This window comes from Leucopleurus acutus (assembly GCF_964270905.1).
Source record: "Leucopleurus acutus genome assembly, chromosome: 18".
NCBI lineage: Eukaryota > Metazoa > Chordata > Mammalia > Artiodactyla > Delphinidae > Leucopleurus > Leucopleurus acutus.
Window position 1 is genome coordinate 15,615,273 of NC_139160.1, and position 21,532 is coordinate 15,636,804.

Consider the following 21,532-nt stretch of genomic DNA (forward strand, 5'->3'; position numbering starts at 1 on the left):
GAAAATAGAAATTAATTTCCATTGATATGATAGGGTGATGGGTAAGATTTTGAATCATGAAAAACAGTACGTATGGAGATATGAGTTCAAGGAGAGAAAGGAATGATGTAAACTTCCTAATTCTTAAAGGAGAGCTTTCTTTTTTTAAAAGCTAGATATGGTGGGTTTCAAATTGCCGTGGTATTTAGATTCCATTGATTATGTTTTACTTGTGTCAATATTTATAATTGCTGGAAATTACATCCTTTCAACTGCTTAAACATGTAATGAAACGTTTCTGACGGCACCTTGATGTGCAGTGGGAATGAGGAATGGGTAGGGGGCGATGGGGAGATGGTGAGAGAGATGTTTGCAGACCACTGGGCAGTAGCTCGTTTTGTAAGAGGACCCCATGGGAGGCCGCCAGCTGTGGCCAAAAGAGCAGGGGTCCGTTCCAGTCTCCATCTCTTGACAGTATTTAAGACCTGGCACGAGAAACTCTCAGTCCAGCTCAACTGTAAAACTGGGCCACTACTACCTGACTCGGTTGTCGCAAGGCATAAAGAGAATATATGCAAAGCCTCTGGTACACCGTAAGCAAGAACGGGGAGCGGGAGCGGAATGCTTGTCGAGTGTAAGCAGAGGAGTCCCGACCTAAGGTGACGGAGGTGACGCGGCCAGGTCTCCAAACGCCGCGGCCGGCCCCCACCCCTCTTCCGGGTGGACTGCGTGGACCCGTCCTCTCGCCGCTCTGGCCCCGCGCCCCGCCCGCCTTCGCTAGCGCGGCTCCGCCCCGGCCGCCAGCGGGCGCAGAAGCGTCTGGAACCCGGACCCACCCGGGACACTACTCTGGCCCCGCGGAGCAGGCGGAGCAGGTATGCTATGGGTGGTCCCCTCAGTCCGAACCCGGAGCTGCCCCCAGGCCCTCCGGGAGCCCCGGGGAAAGGGTGGAGCCCCCTCCCGGGAAGACACGAGCCGCAGAATTGCGGTCTCCGGTCCCGGGCCGCGTCGGTCTCCATGGCAACGCGCGGCGCACCCAGCTCCTGGCCCCCGCGGGAGTTCTGCCGCCTTCCCGCCGGCCGCCTGCCGGAAAGTGTTTCTAAGGGAGAAGGATTTTTCCCCCGGAACTTAGGGGCTTCCACCCACCGGTGCCTCTTGGGCGGGAGCGTCGCGGTCCCTCAGTTCCTGCGCAAGTGCCCTCGAGTTACGATTCCGCCAGCGCCTCCCTCAAAACCCGACCCTCCAGTGTCCCCAAGCCTTTCCTGGCTGCGGAGCTGGCTTCCAGCCCTATCCCACCTAATCGTCCCCCCTTCCTGCACTGACACAAATTATTCAAAAACGTAACCTGCCTGCTCACTCAGGTTTTAAAAATCAGCAAGATTCCCTAACTGTACTATTGAATATAACGGGGAAATGCAGTGGAGCAGTTTACGCAAAGCCCCAGAGGCTGGCGGCTGGCCGAGGGCCGCCCGGCCGCGTAGCTTCCAGAGAGGTGGCAAGTGGTCGGAAGCAAGTGCTGGGCTGCCAGAACCTGCCCAAGACAGTTCAGAAACAACCCCACTGGGAATTACTGGCCCGTTTTTTGCCCACGGGCTATTGAGGGTGTACTTGTGTTACAAGCACCGTGTTTCCAAAGAAATGGTAGAGAGGAAGGGACCACACCTCTTACTACCCCCGGAGAATTCACCTTCCCCTCTCGAGAAGCCAGGACCCTGGGCTGAGAGTGACGAACCCAAATCAAAGGAGCCTGGGCACCAAAGGGAATGTTAGACCTTTTAACTGGGGATTCTGACTGGGTAGGTCTTGGATGGGGCCCTTGTATACTCTGGCCTTACACACCCTCCCGCCATACCGAATCTGATCAGACGAATCTAAGTGCCACAGTGACTCTCTTTATTATAAAGTCTATATTTCAATCTGTAAATTCTTGGTACTGCTACACTGGAAGAAGTAGTGAAGTAGCAGGGAGTCACCTGATAAGGACAGCTGCAAACTTTTAGGTCTCAGCTGCCAGGAGCAGCGTGGCCAGTGGGGGAGTGATTTTCCAAAACGGTGAACAGTTCCTGGTAAAGTTCCGAACAAGGTGCGGTCAAGCCTTGATTTACATGTAGTTGCATTCCTCGAAAATTCAGTGTTAAATAAAACTGTGCAAAATATACTTTGTATTTAGATGTAAAATAGTTTGGTTTTAGCCGCAGATAATTATAAACGGATTTTTCCAAGCACATGAATGTGTACGGAGACTTTTTAAGGTTGTAGGGGCGGTGGAAAATACTGTGCGGGACCGTCCCTAGCATCGCAGAATCTTAGTATCTCAGACCCCAATGGCTTCTGAAAGCCTTCGTGCCTGCCTCTCCATCTCTGCGAACAGAAAAAAACTCCGTAAGTTTCAAAAATTTCCCCTAGGGGGCAGTAACGCCCCACTGAGAAAGGCTGGACTGTAAAACCACACAAGCAGAAGGACAATTCCTGCTGCCTAGAGGTGCCCAGACAGGGATATTATATTTTTCTTTCTCAGAACAATCTTCAAAAACATTGTTATTTCCATTTCAGAAATTAGAAAAGAGAGGTTTTACGAATTAAGTTATTTGCCCGAGATGACAACACTAGGGTGTATCAAAGCTGAGCTGCAGCCCCAGTCTGACCATGGAGCTGACTAAGCTCTGTCTCACTTTGGTTGTTACCTGTGGCCGCAAGGAAAGTTATTTGATTCAGTCTTGGCGAAATTAGAATGAAAGTTTTAGCAAAATGAGTTCTTACGTTGTAGTGGTCTGTTTTCTGACTTGTTCATATTTATGAAAAGTGTGCAATAAAATTTCATTGCTCTCATTTCAGGTAACTCCATGCATTGGAGACCATGGATAAATACGATGTGATTAAGGCCATTGGGGAAGGTGCCTTTGGGAAAGCATACCTGGCCAAAGGGAAATCAGATAGCAAGCACTGTGTTATAAAAGAGATCAATTTTGAAAAGGTAAAGTTAAAAAGTTAAAATTCCTGTTCATTTTCAGTGGTATATTCATCTGGCTTTTAATCCAGTTTGTCAAGGAAACACATCTTTTTTTTACAAGTATGAGTGAGTTGACTTTTGTTTGCTCAAGTCCATTGTCCAAACAACAACCAATGATCTTATTTTCATTTTTATTTTTAAATTTTATTTTTATTTTTGGCTGAGCCATGCGGCATACGGGATCTTAGTTCCCCGACCAGGAATGGAACCCATGCCCCCTGCTGGGGAAGCAGAGAGTCTCAACCACTGGACTGCCAGGGTAGTCCCCAGTGATCTTATTTTTAAAGAAGGAAAGAAAGAAAAAAAGGAAAAGAGAAAAAGATGTTATCGTCCTGGCTCCTATGATACTCCTTACAGTGATAACATCTTTTTTTTTTTTTTTATCCTATGGCACGTCTGTGAGATGCCCCCTCCTCCGTTGCTCTAGTTCCTCTGTTTTGCCGTGTGCTTCCTATGACTGCCTCTCCAAATTCAGGTCCCCTCCACAAGGAGACCTTCCCCAAGCATCCTAGCCAAGGTAGCTCCCTGACTTCAATCACTCCTTATCACACCACCCTGGTTTATCTTCTTAGTAGCATTTATAATGATCTGGAATTACTCTGCTCACTTATTTCTTGTCTATCTCCTTCCCCATGCAGAACAGTGCCTGGCACATAATAGGCGCTCAAAAATATGTATTGAATGCATTGAAGGAATGGAGGAAAACCATATGTTATTGTTAGTCTAATGGTTTTGGAGAATAATTAAATATATTTGATTTAAGAGGAATCATTTTTGCTAAATTTCCCTTGGTTTGTGTTTATGTTACCCTCTCTAGTGGCTGTGTTGGCTTCAGATATACGGGGATAACAGTGTCCGTTATGGGCTAGAATACATGTTAAGGCAAGTCTCGTTGGTTACCTTCTGGAGGATTTATAAGTGAGAGGAGCAGAAAAACTTCCATACAAAATGGGTACCAAATGGATGAATCAAGTTGCACTTATGCGAATGTACTTAGTGCCACTGAACTGTACACTTAAAAATGGTTAAAATGGTATCAATTTTATGTTGTATATATTTTACCATAATTTTTAAAAATTGGGGAAAAATAGGGACTTCCCTGGCAGTTCAGTGGTTAGGAATGGGTGCTTTCACTGAAGGAGCCTGGGTTCAATCCCTAGTGGGGGAACTAAGATCCCACAAGCCATGCAACATAGCCAAAAAAAAAAAAAAAAAAATTGGGGAAAAATAAAAGGACTTCCCAAACTTACATTAAAACTCAGGTGTAGATGATTAGCTTCAGGGCGAATGCTTTATTCACCAATACAGGTCCCTTTTCATGGATCCACCACGTATGTCTGCTAATGTCCTCTTAGTCTAGTGGCCTGTGAGGGCTTCCTTCCACGACCTTATTCTCCTTACTCTCTTTTGTTTATCTGACTGCTCTTTCTCCGGCCTGTCTGTCTCCTCACCCTCCCTATGTCCCCGACCACCTATCCTTTGCCAACTCTCTTTCTGTGTACTGTTACCTGACAGTCACCTCCCTTCAATCTTTACCACTAAACAGATCACTCTTAAAACTCTGTCCAGCCTTGGTATCTTCCAGAGCCCTAGTTGTGCATTTCATTAGCCAGCTAGATATCTTCAAGTAGTATCTGTGTGAGTAATCTACTGCTGTGTAACATATTACCCCAAACTTTGTGGCTTAAATAATAGATACTTATTATCTCACAGTTTCTGGGCATTAAGAATTCAGAGTGAGGGGTGTTGAGGACCATCTTGGAAGCTAGCTAACACAATGGTACCCCAAAGTAGAAATTTCTCACTTTTCTAAGCAGATCCAGGTCACCCACTCTGTGCTGCTCTGTGTTAATGACACCAGTATTTTTATGATATCCAGGCTCAAAACCTTGGGGTCATCGGTGAATTTTTTCTCTCTCCCCATCCAGTTACTTGCTAAATGCGGTTGACTCTTTCTCTCCCTTGAATTTGTTTCATTCCTTTTGTCAGTGGCCTGGGTTACTTGGATCACTTCAGTACCTTTCTCATGGCTCCAGCTCTCATGTAACAAAATCTTGGGAATTCTCCCCCCAGGCTCCCAAACCTTCCCTGGGACAGAAGTCATAGAGGAAAAGATGGCTAGATGCGTCGTCATCTTTGACTACACTAAAATATAAAACTTCTGAATGACGGAAAACCATCATGAATAAATGGAAAGAAAACTGACAGAATGCCCAAAATACTTGCAAGTGTTGACTAAAGTGTGCTAGCTTTTTTTTTGGCCACGCGGTGCAGCACGTGGGATCTCAGTTCCTCCAACAGGGATCAAACCCAGGCCCTTGGTAGTGAGAGCACGGAGTCCTAACCACTGGACTGCCAGGGAATTCCCTGTGCTAGCCTTTTATAAATCTTAAAAAGAAAAAAAATTATAACTGAAGAAGTCATCATATACAAATTTCAAACTCGTTAGAAAACTAAGAAAAGTAAAATAAATCTATTGATTTTATATCACTTTTTGCTGATACAATTGGAAAGGATTGAAAAGAATATAAAAGTGGAGGAAGCGGGCACTCTCCTGCTCTGCTGATAGGAAGGTAAATCACCCTGAGGGAAATTTATCAATACGTATCAAAGCCTTAGAAGGATCCATGCCCTGTTTGTACCATTGACGAGGAGTAAGGTCCGAAATACGTTGTAAAGATGAAAAAAAATCAGGCCACAAAAAGTTATGTATATATATATGTATGTACTGTTAATGTCACACACACACACACACATGCACACACAACATTAACAGCGGTTATTGCTGATTGGTGGGATTTCACCTCTATCATTTCTTTCTGCGTGGTCAGAATTTTTAATATGAAGCATATATTATGTTTTTAAAATTAAGAATTGTATTATTTGTATAAGCAGAAAAAGCTATCTTCATCTTGAAAAAGAAAAGAAAAAAAATGTATGCATCCTAGGATCTGGTAGTTCTCCTTCTGGGATTGTATTCCAAGGAAGTACCCAGAAATGTGCAGACAGTCAGCAAACAACCTAAATGTCCAACAGTTGGGGATTGGTTAAGTAATTTGTGAAAGATTAAGATGTTCATCAAAATCATGTTGTAGTCAAAGTATTGACATGAGAAGTATCATAACTTTTGCTAATTAAGAAAATAGTACGTGTAGAATGATGCAATCTTTGTAAAAATATATGCATTATCTCTCTATATAAGTATGTATATTCCCACACATATCTGCCCATACATATAGGAAAGACCTACTTACTACATTATTATCGAGGTGGAATGTGGGATTATGAGTAATTTTTGCCTTGTACTTTTATATCATTTCACTCTTCATATTAGTTTTGACACCCCTCTCTGATTTGTTCCCAAATTCCATTTTCAACCTCCCCTCACATACTCTTCCTTTTTGCCACACGCAAATCCTTTGCACCGCAGCCTCTGTGCTCACCCGAGGGGCTCTTTCTTCCCCAAAGGTCTTTGCCTGCCCATCCAGGCATCAAGGTCCCACTTGTTCAGGGCTGAGACTCAGTACACCTTGTAGAACCTTCCAGATCTAAGTAACCTCTCTTTCTCTGTAAACTCCATAGCTTTTTTTTTTTCTTTTTTTTTTTTTTTGCGGTACGCGGACCTCTCACTGTTGTGGCCTATCCCGTTGCGGAGCACAGGCTCCGGACGCACAGGCTCAGCGGCCATGGCTCATGGGCCCAGCCGCTCCGCGGCATGCGGGATCTTCCCAGACCGGGGCACGAACCCGTGTCCCCTGCCTCGGCAGGCGGACTCTCAACCACTGCGCCACCAGAGAAGCCCTCCATAGCTTTTTATGCGTACTGCTGTTATGGTACTGATTGCTGTCTACTTTGCTGTGCTTTAGCTGTTTATTTTGTGCCTTCTCCTCCTTGTTAAACTGTATATTCTGTGCAGGCAGAATCCAGGTCTTTTGCATCTTGGTATTTCACACAGCAGCTAAGAGTTCTTTGCACCAGTAGCAGGTCAATAAATTCTTATTGGGTAAATAATTCAATGCATAGATACTTTCAGGCCTTCTAGCTCTGTTGTTAAGCTGGTACATATTTAGGAATTATAAAACCATTTAAATTCTAAGTAAAGAAAAAATTATGTGGGAGGTGAATCCTCTATAAAAATATATATTAATACATTTCATAGAGTCTCTCCCATTCGTTAGTATAGATAATAAAAAGCTTACTGTGTATTTCTCATAGAGCAGTGAATTTTTTCATCTTTTACTTCATGAACCACCCTAGTCCCCATGCCATAAATAAGTAGAATTTCTATTGGGCCTCGTTATTGTTGCTTTCCCGTATCTCTCTGTGTTATCAGATTTGCCTAACAACATTTGTGTCACAGTATTAACATTTATTACTTATTTTTTTCTTTCTACTCTAATGTACTTTTTCATTACGTCTTATCTAGAGAAATTTACATTTCTTCTCAGCTCTCCAGCACCTCTCCACAAAGCAAACTCTAGACCCCAGAACTTAAATCGCTTATTTTCTTACAGGTACCAAAAAGCTCTATATTTTCTATCATCATCCTACAATTATCAAGCATATTCTTTTATTTCTTGCCTTCAAAAATGCATTGTATCTTTTCTTGATAATAAAAATTAAAATGTTCACTGAAGAAATTTTGAAAAAAACTGTAGGGAAAAATAAGGCTATTTAGAGGAAAATGAAAATCACTTTTAACCTCTCTCTTCATCACTATTAACATTATGGGGAAGTTCTCTCCAGGCTATTTTTAATGCATAAATGTACCTTGTAAGTTATTAGAATATATTAGATGATTGATGTCATGGTGGATATAATCTTTTATAGCAGCTTTTTACCCTTAGTATATTGTGAATATTCTCTCATGTCATTCAATGTTTTCATATAATAAAATGTTCTCATATAATATCATTCAATGTTTACAGTAATAGTGGGTGCCTAGCAGACCTCATGTTATCCCAGGTGTTTTACATAATTAATCGATTTAATCTTCCCAACAACTCTAAAGGTAGATCTCATCACCCTCACTGTTTAGGTGAAAGGGCTGAGGCTCAATGAGGTTAAGTAATTTGCTCAACAAGGCACAGTGACCAGCTAATCCTTCTACCTCTTCCTCTGCTCTTCCTGCCAGTGCTTCCGTGGATTTTGATGACCGCATAGTGTGACATTAGGTTAAAAATACCATATTTTATCTAACTCTTTTTCTATTTTCAGAGAGTTATGTTGCTTGATTTTTTTGCTATGATTAAATAACGTTTAATATGTAGAAGAGTCATTTTTTCTTAAACTGTGTATATGTGTTTACCTATATATGCATTAAATAAAAAGGTCTAACAATTAGCAGCAATCACTCCTAAGGAATAGGAGTTCATGGGATGGGTGGGGAGGAAAAGGGGAAGTTTTACTTTCATCTTATTTACTTCTATCTGGCTTAAAATATTTTTTCAAATCACTAGTGTATATTCTTAATTAAAAACTAATAGTAAAACACTGAAATGAAGGCTTTTGTATGAGAGCCCTTGGGCACATTTCTGATTATTTTCTTTGGATAAACTTCTAGAAGGATTAATAAGTTAAAAATAGGAGCATTTTAAAGTCTCTTATTAGATACTGTAAACTTGTTTTCCTAGAAAGATTTTATCAATTTATATACTTACACCAGAAGTATGTGAGTGCCATTTTGCTTTTTGGTTAACTGTGGGTATTAACATTCTTTTTGTCTTCGCCAATTTCACAGATGAAACATATTAAATTTTGTTTTAGTCTTCTTTTATTACTGAGTGAGGTTGAATATTTTTTACTGTTTCTGAGCCATTTTTAATTCCTTTTATTTTTTTGAGAGTTGCCTAGGCATGTATTTTCCCATATTTCTATTGGCATATTTGCCTTTTTTCTTACTTGCCAGAATCCTTATATGTCATAAATACAAAAAATCTTTTTCATATATATTGCCAGTATTTTTACCTAACTATAAAAATACACTTATCTCCCTATGTTTGCCTTTCAATTTCGTTTATCATAGTCTTTTGAAAAAAACAGTAGTTATAAATTAAAGTAGTTAAGTAGCTAAGTCTATCCTGGTAGCGTATTTCAGTTATTTTTATTTTGAAACTCATATGTACCAATTATGCAATTTAAAGTGGGGGGAAAGATACTGAAGCTTAGAAGATTTAAATAATTTACTGAAAGATACATAGCTAGGAGGCAGTAAAGCTGGGATGGAGAATAGTAATTTTTTAAAAATTTTCAAATTTAAATGAGGATGAAAAATTTGGGAACTCACACATTACCTGTGGGCCAAATGTCGAAGGTCATTACAGAGGGAACTGTGGAGAGGACCAGTGACCCATGGAGGCCAGAAAGGTGGGACAGCCGGGCCAGAAGTCAGTGTAGAAATGACAAAGCGTCAAGAATGAGGAAGAAAAGGTAGAAATGAGGTGTGGCCATTGCCAATGGCACCAAAACATTTGAACAATACTGTCCATAGATGATAAATAGAATAATAAGGAAATACATCAGGGAGTGAGGGGAGGAGAGAAATAGGTAAGGCAGATTAAGGGGTACAAGCCTCCAGTTGCAAAATAAATGAGTTATGGGTATGAAATGCACAGTGTGGGGAATATAGTCAATACTTAATATCTTTGTATGGTGACAGATGGTAACTAGACTTATCTTGGTGATCACTTTGAAATGCACATAAATTTTAAATCACTGTGTTGTGTGATGGAAAATGACATAGTGTTGTAGTTTTTGAATTTTACTTCAAAAACAAACTCAGAAAAAAAGATCAGAATTGTGGTTACCATGGGCGGGTAGTATGGGAAGGGAGAACTGGTTGAAGGTGGTCAAAAAGTACAGACTTCCCGTTACAAGATAAATAAATACTAGGGATGTAACGTACAACATGATAAATAGAATTAACACTGCTGATGTTATACATGAAGGTTGTTGAGTAAATCCTAAGAGTTCTCATCACAAGGAAAAAATGTTTTTTCTATTTCTTTAATTTTCTATCTATATGAGATGACGGATGTTCACTAAACTTATCGTGATGATCATTTCATGGTGTGAGTCAAATTATATGCTGTACACGTTAAACGTATACACTGCTGTATGTCAATTATATCTCAATAAAACTGGAAGGAAAAGCAATAATAAAAGCAAATTCGTTTTTTAAAAAGAAAAGAAAATACATCAAATCTAAAATGAAGTCACGAGAGACATTTTATTTGAAAATGAAAAACGTAGTAATCTTAACATAGAACTTTACCGGTCTGATTTATGTGATATATGACATTTTACTTTTTTTAGATTTCATTTGTTTCTTCTCAGCAGTGATTGCTGCTGGAACGTTGCATTTTTTTTTTTTTTTTACAAATTCCTTTGTTGCTGAAAGATAAATATTTAAATAACTTTCCTCCAGATGACTAAATAATTGACACAGTACACCAATCCAGCAGAAATTTTAATACAGCAGAACTTCACCAGAAATACTTATTTTCTTGTTTCTGATTGTCACTGACAAACCATTGACTAGACATAGGACACTAATTCTAGAAATGTCATTTCCTGCCCTTGAGAGATCTGTTGCAGAAGTGCTATTAAAAGCCAGTGAAATCCTGGAGAATTTTCGATGACAGTGAGTAAAAAGCATTCCTTGAAAGCAAATTATCTTTACAGACTACTCTGTCTCTTAATATAATTTAGATGCCCATCCAAGAAAAAGAAGCTTCAAAGAAAGAAGTCATTCTTCTGGCGAAGATGAAGCATCCCAACATTGTAACCTTCTTCAGTTCATTTCAAGGTTTGACTTTCTCATTTTCTTAAAGTATTTTAATAAAGTGTGGGCATGTAGACTTCTGTATAAGATAGTTCCTGAGAAGTGTGTATAAATTAATTTTTGTAACTGGACTCATTTTCCCATTTACTTAAGTTGTAATTTGAGACATCATCTTTATTTCTTCTCTGGTGAGTTTTTGTAGGCAGCTTTCCTAAATTTTCTCAAGTTTGCCCACCTGCCTTTAATTCTCACTCCCTCAGATAGTTAACGATGGGTGTATTAGCTTTGCTGCAGTAAGAAATTTCAGTGACCTACAAGAATACCATCTGTGTCTCACTCACATTACATGTTGGCTACGGTTGGGCGGGGTCTTTACTTTTTTAATTTATTATTATTATTATTATTTTTGGCCGTGCCTCATGGCTTGTGGGATCCCGGCAGTGAAAGCACCGGGTCCTAACCACTGCACTGCCAGGGAACACCCAGGAGGAGTCTTTAAGTCTGGGGTCCAGCCTGAAGGAGCAGAGCACATATGGAGCTGTTTTCCTGAGCCAGAGGAAAGAGCAGGACACAGAGCCCACCACACCCTCACTCTCAGATCCCTGCTAGGATGTGGCAGGTTTCTTACTTTCCTTATGTGCTCACGTTCTGGGTGCAAAGCAGCCGCAACCAGCTCCGGGAACGGGGTGATGGTGGGGGAGGGTGCACTCTGCCTCTGTGAGTCCTTGCATGTCCCGGGGCAACGGGGAGGGCTGTACAATTCTCCTACAGAGAGGCAGCCAAGCAAACGGCCAGAATAGAGGGGAAAAACTTTAAGCCCTCAATTCCCTTCTCTGTGTGCCTGAATACAACATTTCTGCTGCCTCTATCACTTGACTCCAAAGGTTAAAAAACAAAAAGCCCACTAAAAACACCATAAAAGGAGCGTTGGTCATTCATTCAGTTAAGTATTGATCGAGTGCTTACGCTGATGCATTTTTCTAGGCGCCAGGAATACAGCAGTGAACAAACACAACAGGCACAAATTCCTGTCCTCGTGGCTCTTACATTGTAGTGGGAAGAGACAGACAATAAACACATATACAGCATGTCAGGTGTTTAAAAGGCTGTGACAGGGCTGTCTGTGTCCCCAGTTCACCATGGGGCATCCCCAGCCCAGCACCCAGCACTGGGGGTGCTTGAATTCACAGGTCAGAATTAGTTCATGGAGCAGGAATGTTGCCTAGATATCTTCAAGCACCATCAGGGGTGTAAAAACCAGTAAATAAATTTTAAAAGCTATTTTTTGAGCTTTTACACTGTGCAGGGCACTGTGTTTCTTGCAAATTAAAACCACTGCATTCAAAATAGCTCTCTGTGTTTCTTGCAAATTAAAACTGGGTACATTCCTTAAAAGAGCTCTCGGGACACCTCCAAGGTCTTTCTGGGAGCTGAGAGTACATGTGAGCCGGGAACTGAGTTGTCCCGAGCAACTTCTAAGGGGCAGCCGCTGAATAAGGTGCCTTGCATTCCTGTTCATTGATTCCTGACAGCGACGCCATTAGACAGTCTTCCTTTTCCTCATTCTGTGGGTTATGATTGTGACTCCCTGTGACTCGTAAGTCCTGCTCGTCGTCAGGCCTTCTCTGAGATCCCAATTCAAGTTACAGCCCCCTGTACCGATCTCGCCAGCACTTTTGTACTGTGTGTGTATGTTCATATACGCCATTAGGAGCTGTCTAATATTTGTCTCCCTTTAAGACAGTAAACATAATAAATTCTTTTGCTCACCACTTGCTCCTCAGCATGTAGCACATAGTAGGTGCTCATACACGTTTGCTGAATGAGTGCCTAGACTGGGCCATTTAGGAGAGTGGAGTATGTCTTTTTTTTTTAATTGATTAATTAATTTTTGGGGCCACACCCCACTGCATGCAGCAGTGGTCCCCAACCTTTTTGGCACCAGGGACCAGTTTCGGGGAAGACAATTTTTCCACGGACCGGGGGTGGGGTGGGTGGATGGTTTTGGGATGATTCAAGTGCATTCCATTTTTTGTGCACTTTATCTCTATTATTATTACATTGTAATATGTAATGAAATAGTTAAACAACTCACCATAATGCTGACAGGAGGCGGAGCTCAGGCAGTACTGCGAGCGATGGGGAGTGGCTGTAAATATGGATGAAGCTTCGCTCACTCTTCCTCCACTCACCTTCTGCCGTGTGACCCGGTTCCTAACAGGCCACGGACCGCTAGTGGTCCATGGCCCCGGGGTTGGGGACCCCTGGCATGCAGAATCTTAGTTCCCCAACCAGGGGTCGAACCCGTGCCCCCTGCAGTGGAAGCACAGAGTCTTAACCACCGGACCGACAGGGAAGTCCCTGGAGTATGTCTTTACACCGTGCAAAATGGGTATTTGAGGATGGTTTACGCTGGATACCATTATCAAATTAGAGGTCATTTTTTACAGCAGAAATAACCTTCACTGACTTCGTTTATGTTGTAGGCTTAAACTTTCTTACGACAGCCTTTTCCTTTGCTTAACTAGAGCACGTCTGTGTTTAGGAAAACTGGAGCTGTTGTGACGGCTTTGAGTTTGCCTGGCAGTTTGTTGGGACTTGAAACACTGAACTTATCTGAAAGCCTCAGAGGTCCTTGCAACACCTGACTCTAGAGAGTTGGGGGAAAGCCTTCGTTTACCCTCAAACAGCTCACCTCGGAACAGAAGAACCCTGGCTCTCGTTCATTAGTTGTTTGTCTATAGAAAGTAGAAGTTTTCATAAGTTTGAAGCAACATGAGAAAAGTAAGAGAATGTAGTAAGATTTTCCTAAGGCTAAATTAATTCCATTTAAATTCCTTCAGTAAATTTTTATCAAGTACCTATAATTTGCTAGGCATGGTCTAGGTAAAATAGGCCCAAATCCCTGCACTGCTGTTTTCTGTTGCTGTATAACCAGTGAACATGAATTTAATGGCTTAAACAGGCACCCACTTATCCTCTCCCAATTCCTCTAGATTGGAAGCCCGGGCTGGGCTTAGGTGGATTCTCTGCACAGGGTTTCACATAGTTGAAATCAAGATGTCAGCTGTGTCTGCAACCTCATCTGAGGCCAAGTTCTCTTCCAGGCTTATTCCGGTTGTTGGCAGGTTTCATTTACTGCAACGGTAGGACTGAGGTGTCTGCTTTCTTGCTGGCTGTTAACTGGGGGTGATTCTCTGTTTCTAGAGACCAACCTCCCTTCGCTGGCATGTGGCCCCTTCAATAGGCCCTCTCCAGCTGGAACCTCTCACTTCTGTTTCTGATTTCCAGACCCAGATTTAAGTGGCTCTTGTGATTAGGTGTATAATCTCTTTCTATTAACTCAGAGTCAGCTGTTTAGTAACTTTAATTATATCAGCACATCCCCTTTGCTATGTAACATAATCATGGGAGTGATATCCCATATTTACAGGTTACACTCTCGCTCAAGGGGAGAGAGTTCACAGCGTGTGTGCGTTAGTGCCATCTGAGAATTCTGCCTGCTCTGCCACTGTGGAGTTTACATTCCAGGGGTAAGATGTGGGGAGAGGCAGACAATGAATGTAAACGTAATTAATAAGTACAGTATATGCAGGTTAGAAGTTGATAAGTGCTGTGGGCTAATAAAAGAGGGGGAGGCAGGAGTGGAGGGAAGCATTGTAAATAGGGCGGTCAGGACAGGCCTTGCTGTGAAGGTGGCATTTGAGCACAGATTGAGGAGTCCTGCTAACGTCTGGAGAAGAGCTTTCCAGGCGGGGAGAACAGCCACTGCAAAGGGCTGACGTGTTAAAGGGCTAGCCAGGGGGCTTTGGGGAAGGGCCATCTGCTGTTGGCCCTGAGCGCCTCTGCATGGCTTGCCGGATATGCCAAGAATGCCGAGCCCTGACGGAGAGCTGCCTTGCTCACTGTAAAAGCAGTCGGGTCCGCAAGTGCAGTGTTCCTCTCCTGTGACGCAGCCGCCGCGTGCGCAGTTGTCCATCTAGGCTCTGTGGATTTGGGAGACATAGAACGAGTGCTAACATGAAGCTCTGACAGCTGCTTTTGCCAAGAGTAATAAAGTCCTTTGTCTCTGGCCCAGGAATCTCGTGTCTTCTGCCAGCATCCATGACAATGGTCACAGGCTGGTAGGCAGGGCAGAATCTCACACCTGTGGCAGAAGCCACTGTGGGTGCAGTGCAGTGAGCAAGGGGGCATAGCAGAAGATATTTTTATTCTTTGTGCTGAGCCTGTGTTCCTCCTGGGTTCAGCACTAAAAGGCTTTTATTTTTGTGGAGTGATGGTGATACTGGATGATACCTCGTTCCATCAAATCTAGCGGCCATTGGTTGTAAGATACATTATTATGTGCTGATGAAAAGGAAAGATACTGCCCGTGAGACTGTGACACCATACTTTCATATCACAATTTTTATTTTATATTTATTAAAAGAGCTCTTTTAGACTTGTTCAAACAGAGTTTTGCTTTCTGTTACTCTTGTACATTCATAAAAAGGGAAATATGAGCGATTAAATTGGTTAAGATAGTCTAAAAATTAATGGGGCTGGGGGACACGTGGTTGCTTGAGGCAGAAGCCTGGTGTGTCTCCCTTTGCCTGGCAAAGCAATAAAGCTATTCTTTTCTATTTCACCCCCACCCCCGAAAAACAAAACAAAACAAAACAGAAATTAATGAGGCCGTGACGACATCAAGACTGCTGGGCCCACGGTCACCAATTGGAAGATGCCAATGTCTGTAAGACATAATCCTGATTTTTTTAAAGGGCATTTTAGAATAAATTAATTATAATAATTGTTCTTTAAGTGTTGGAATTTGGCAAGACAAAGGTTGCAGCCCTGAAGTTAGTGCCCTCAAATAGTTTTGAAAGGTCAGTGACCCATGAGCTTTATAGTTCCAGAAACTCCTGCCTTAGAGGGTGCCGTGCACTTCCTTTTTGGAGTATTCTTTTTTTCTCCTTTCTGCATTTTAAAATATTATACATGCTTAAGACTAAACACAAATCCCACCCCCAAACCTAAAGTGATCTCTCTCTGGGACTTCCCGGGGGGTCCAGTGTTAAGGCTCTGTGCTTCCACTACATTGCAGGGGGCGCGGGTTGGATCCCTGGTCGGGGAGCTAAGATCCTGCAAGCCGCGTGGCGTGGCTACCCCAACCTGACAAATGTAATTAAAACTAAATATAAAAAAAAAAAGTGGTCTCTCTCACCTCTGCTCTGAGCACTTCTGAACTCTTACTGACCGTTTCACTTGTGTGGCATTTGTAATAAGCTGTGTTATAACGTTAGTGTATATTCTTTATTTCCCTCGGTGAGATTGGAAGTTCTGTGAGAACAAGGATTGTTTCTTATGCCTTTTCCCCTTCCTAAAGTGCTTAATTTTTTTAAACAGGTGGAAAATTTGAGAGCACAAATGACCTCTCCCGGCAGTTCTAACCCCATTAAATATGAAATTAACAATGGCTAGTGGGAAAAAAAGCAGATTTAGAGCCAAATGATGCTCATCGACCTGAATAGTTCCTTCAAGATGGTTCGGCCATGATTAATCCTGCATCAGTCAGTGAATTTCTTCCACTGAAAGCCCGTGTGAGGCTGAGTGAGTTAGATGCTGGTGGAAGGGAAGGAAAATGGAGCCCTTTTCGCTTAGTTTCCTTCCTTTGATTTCCCCATGGTTTTGCAATTGCCATCCCTTCATTGCTGTGGCAGCCCTTTTCAATGACTGAGCTAAGACAAGTATTAATTCTCCCAAAAGTAATACATTCCTGAAAGTGACTGATCTCTAGGTAATCAGGGTGTGTCAGGAAACATCTCAAAACCCTTCCTGCAATAATATACAATGGAGAAAAGGCACTCTCTTCAATAAGTGGTACTTGGGAAAACTGGACAGCTACGTGTAAAAGAATGAAATTAGAACACTCCCTAACACCATACATAAACTCAAAATGGATTAAAGACCTAATGTAAGGCCAGACACTATAAAACTCGTAGAGGAAAACATAGGCAGAACACCCTCTGACATAAACCGCAGGAAGATCTTTTTTGATCCACTTCCTAGAGTAATGAAAATAAAAACAAACATAAACAAAGGGGACCTAATTAAACGTGAAAGCTTTTGCACAGCAAAGGAAACCCTAAACAAAATGAGAAGACAGTCCTCAGAATGGGAGATAGTATTTGCAAACGAAGCGACCGACAAGGGATTAATCTCCAAAATATACAAACAGCTCATGTAGCTCAATATCAAAAAAACAACCCAATCAAAAAATGGGCAGAAGATCTAAATAGACATTCCTCCAAAGAAGACATACAAATGGCCAAAAAACACATGAAAAGATGCTCAACATCACTAATTATTAGAGAAATGCTAATCAAAACTACAATGAGGTATCACCTCACACCAGTCAGAATGGCCATCATAAAAAATTTACAAGCTAAATGCTGGAGAGGGCGTGGAGAAAAGGGAAGCCTCCTACACTGTTGGTGGGAATGTGTAAATCAGTGCAGCCACTGTGGAGAACAGTATGGAAGTTCCTTACTGGTACAGCTACCATATGATCTAGCAATCCCACTCCTGGGCATATATCCAGAGAAAACCATAATTTGAAAAGATACATGCACCCCAATGTTCATTGCAGCACTGTTTACAATAGCCAGGACATGGAAGCAACCTAAATATCCATTCACAAAGGAATGGTTAAAGAAGATATGGTACATATATACAATGGAATATTACTCAGCCATAAAAAGAATGAAATAATGCCATTTGCAGCAACATGGATGGACCTAGAGATTATCATACTAAGTGAAATAAGTCAGACAGAGAAAGACAAATATCATATGATATCACTCATATGTGGAATCTAAAATAATGGTATAAATTAACTTATTTACAAAACAGAAGTAGAGTCACAGATGTAGAAAACAAACTTATGGTTACCGAGAGGGAAAGAGGGGGGAGAGACAAACTGAGAGATTGGGATTGACATATACACACTACTATATATAAAATAGATAACCAATAAGGACCTACTGTATAGCACAGGGAACTGTACTCAGTACTCTGTAATGGCCTATATAGGAAAAGAATCTAAAAAAGAGTGGATATATGTATATGTATAACTGATTCACCTTGCTGTACACCTGAAACTAACATAACATTGTAAATGAACTATACTCCAGTAAAAAATTTTAAAAACCCAACAAAACAAACAAACAAAAAACAAAAAAACAAAACCCTTCTTGGACTCTCCGGTCTTTCCTTCATGGCCTCTTGTTCTCTCTGCCTGTGTGTGTGCAGACTTCTGTTGTAACTCTTCTCACGTATATTGACTGATGCCCCGTCTAGACTGTCACCTCCTTATTCAGGAAGGATAGCTTATTTGCTTTTTATTCCTAGCACAGCGTTCCTTAGCATGTCTTCAATAAAAGTTTGTTGATGAGTGAATGGATCTGTCCCTTTAAGAGGGGAGGTGGACCAATGGAAGTGTTCTGTGAAAGAAGCACTCAGTTTGTGAATGAGAAGCAACCAAGGGCAGATGCTGTCAGGTTACCGATAGCGCCTTTAAGGTTGGCTTAAGCCAACCTAGGTGTCCATCAGCAGATGAATGGATAAAGAAGATGCAGCATATATATACAACGGAATATTACTCAGCCATAAAAAGAAACGAAATTGAGTTATTTGTAGTGAGGTGGATGGACCTAGAGTCTGTCATACAGAGTGATGTCAGAAAGAGAAAAACAAATACCGTATGCTAACGCATATATATGGAATCTAAAAAAAAAAATGGTTCTGATGAACCTAGGGGCAGGACAGGAATAAAGATGCAGACAGAGAGAATGGACTTGAGGACACGGGGAGGGGGAAGGGTAAGCTGGGATGAAGTGAGAGAGTGGCATGGACGTATATACACTACCAAACGTAAAATAGATAGCTAGTGGGAAGCAGCCGCATAGCACAGGGAGATCAGCTCCGTGCTTTGTGACCACCTAGAGGGGTGGGACAGGGAGGGTGGGAGGGAGATGCAAGAGGGAGGGGATATGGGGATATATGTATACGTATAGCTGATTCACTTCGTTATACAGCAGAAACTAACACACCATTGTAAAGCAATTATACTCCAATAAAGATGTTAAAAAAAATAATAAAGTTGGCTTAAGCTACTTGGAAGAAAGAGGTAGCAAATGATAGATATTTGGCAAGAGATTCTGACGTTGAATGAATACTTAATAATTACAGGGCAAAATACTAGAAAGATTAACACTTGCTGATAAGCCTGCTTTTGTGCGATCATTTTGTGTTCCTTAGATGTTTTTATGAAACCACTCCACAAACCTTTATTAAGCCCCTTCCACGTGCCAGGTACAGGGAATACAAAAGTACTAAGTATGGAGTCTGTCTTCAGGGAACCGGCAAACTAGTGGGAGAGACAAACAAGTTAGTAGAAGCCCTTATTCTAACAAGAACCCATCTGGTAGTTGTTTGGTTAAAGAAAAAAGCTGATTAAGCAGGAAGTCATACAAACTTATTTTAATCTATAAATACACAATCATTTGCCAAACTTCTGACGTAGGACCAAGGCCTTGTCTTTGATATGAGTCCACCGATTGGAGTTCGGAATCTTCTTTCGTACATAGGGCTCCCCCCACCCCCAATTTATAATTTCCAATTTCTTTTCTTTAGACTGGAGTAAGAATTTACAGGTACTCTCTGTGCCCAGTCTTATGAAAGCTTCCCCGTTATTTTCCACTGCTTCCACCCAACATTTAGGTCAGTGACTTTTTTTTTTTTTTTAGCTACTCACTTTTACTGAGTCGTCCACAGGATTCAATGTAGTTTTTGTAGAAATAATCACATCTTCCTTTTCCCATTCATCTTTCATCAGTTGATGTAATAATTACAGTAGCAAGTATAATTGGCATAAACAAATTAGGGAATGAACACAATGATCTTGGTAAGAATCAGTGGGAGCAGAGGTACCTGGGCATAGATGAGTCCAGAAGCCACCAGGGTAACCTTGAGCGGACAGTGGTCATGAAGAGTGCCCTTCAATCTAGTGAGTAGGTCAGGCAGAGGTCAGTTAGAAGCGTGTCTACTGTACTCAACAACATGGTTGAATAAGCCCCATATAAATAAAAGTTTATGCCCAAATACAAGGGTGTATTAATTCTTCCTGAGGTGTTGGAAAAGATTCACAGCTGCTTTTTTTTTTTTTTTTTTTGCGGTACGTGGGCCTCTCACTGTTGTGGCCTCTCCCGTTGCGGAGCACAGGCTCCGGACACACAGGCTCAGCAGCGTGGCTCACGGGCCCAGCCGCTCCGCAGCATGTGGGATCTTCCTGGACCAGGGCATGAACCCGCGTCCCCTGCATCGGCAGGCGGACTCTCAACCACTGCGCCACCAGGGAAGCCCCACAGCTGCTTTTTTATAGCAGATTTCCCATCTCCTGCAGGAATGTATTAAAAATAATGCTCTCATTTATTGAACTCTCATTATGTGCAGGTATTGTTCTAAGTATGTGACATGGATTAAAAACCATTGAAAAGATTAAATGAGGAAAGATAAAACAATCCCAAGAGGAGTTTCTATATTATTATCTCCATCTTACAGATGAAATAACGAGGCACAGAGAAATTAAAATAACTTGCCCAGCGTCACAGAGCTAAGAAATTTAAGTGGTGACGTGGGATTAGAGCCCAGTCCATCTCGATTCTACAGCCAGAGTTTTAAACTATTATGCACTGCATTTTTCTGCTATATTCTCCACCTTCTAGAACTTAAAGGCAAATAATTAGTAAATATTTGAAACCCATCCAGCACTGAGTGATGCCTTTTCTTATAGAGAACAACAGGCTGTTTATTGTGATGGAGTACTGTGATGGAGGGGATCTCATGAAAAGGATCAAAAAACAACGGGGAGTGTTACTTAGTGAAGATCAGGTAAAAACTCTTCTAATTTGCCTTTTAATTTATATTGGGGGATTAAATTGATAATGTCATAAGTAATAGACTGTTTATATGAAGCATGCTTTGTGGAAGAGAAATGCAAACTATAAAATAATGGATCAGTATTCTTGATAGGTCTAGCCTAGAACATGTTTGCAATTGAACTTAAATTGCATCTCTTGTTGAGAGTGAACTTTGCTTCAGAAAGAACCGTGTCTGATTTTTGGACAGTCTCACGTAGGATGCCTCTGAGATGAATCTTCATGGCAGAAAAAAAAAGTGAATGTGGATGTTCCTCAGCCATTTAAAATGTGATGTATTTATAGCTTCACTTTTCTTCCTTTTATCGTTGGGTACTCTGTTTTAAAATAGCTATCCCACTTTGCTAGGGAGGATAGAAGCTCTTCTTAGCAATGGCTATGTAGCTTCATTCGCTATTAAGAGAGAGGAGAGAAAAGGTGAAGAATAATGGCCTCAGGTCTCATTTTCTCTTTGCACAAACACATTTTTCTTCTATTCTCTGACCTCCCTTTGATACCCTCTTGGGAGTTGTACTCGTGAAGGAGACAGGTGTGTGGGGTGGGGACTGAAGAATTGGACTCAGGGCCTGTGTGATTGATGGGAAAGGCCATGGCCTCAGGCAGGGCACAGGAATGGCCTGCCATCTTTATTTAGGGCATTTGTTTCTTCGTTCTCTTTTAGCATTTAAGAGCATCAGGCCCAAATAATTTCCTCCTAGAGTTAAATTGAATGTGGTGGGTTTCCCCAGTGGCGCAGTGCTTAAGAATCCACCTGCCAGTGCAGGGGACACGGGTTCGAGCCCT

The 21,532-nt window shown here is 41.7% G+C and overlaps 1 protein-coding gene across 1 annotated transcript in view; it reads left to right on the forward strand.

Moving 5' to 3' along the window:
• Window positions 1-2,836: 2,836 nt before the first annotated feature.
• Window positions 2,837-21,532, forward strand: part of NEK5 (NIMA related kinase 5) — a gene marked incomplete at both ends in the record, with an annotated part of 60,708 nt that continues 42,012 nt past the window's right edge. Inside the window, 3 exon segments of the mRNA XM_082859549.1 lie at window positions 2,837-2,953; window positions 10,700-10,796; window positions 20,605-20,702. Of these exon segments, the coding sequence (XP_082715675.1) occupies window positions 2,837-2,953; window positions 10,700-10,796; window positions 20,605-20,702 (312 nt within the window).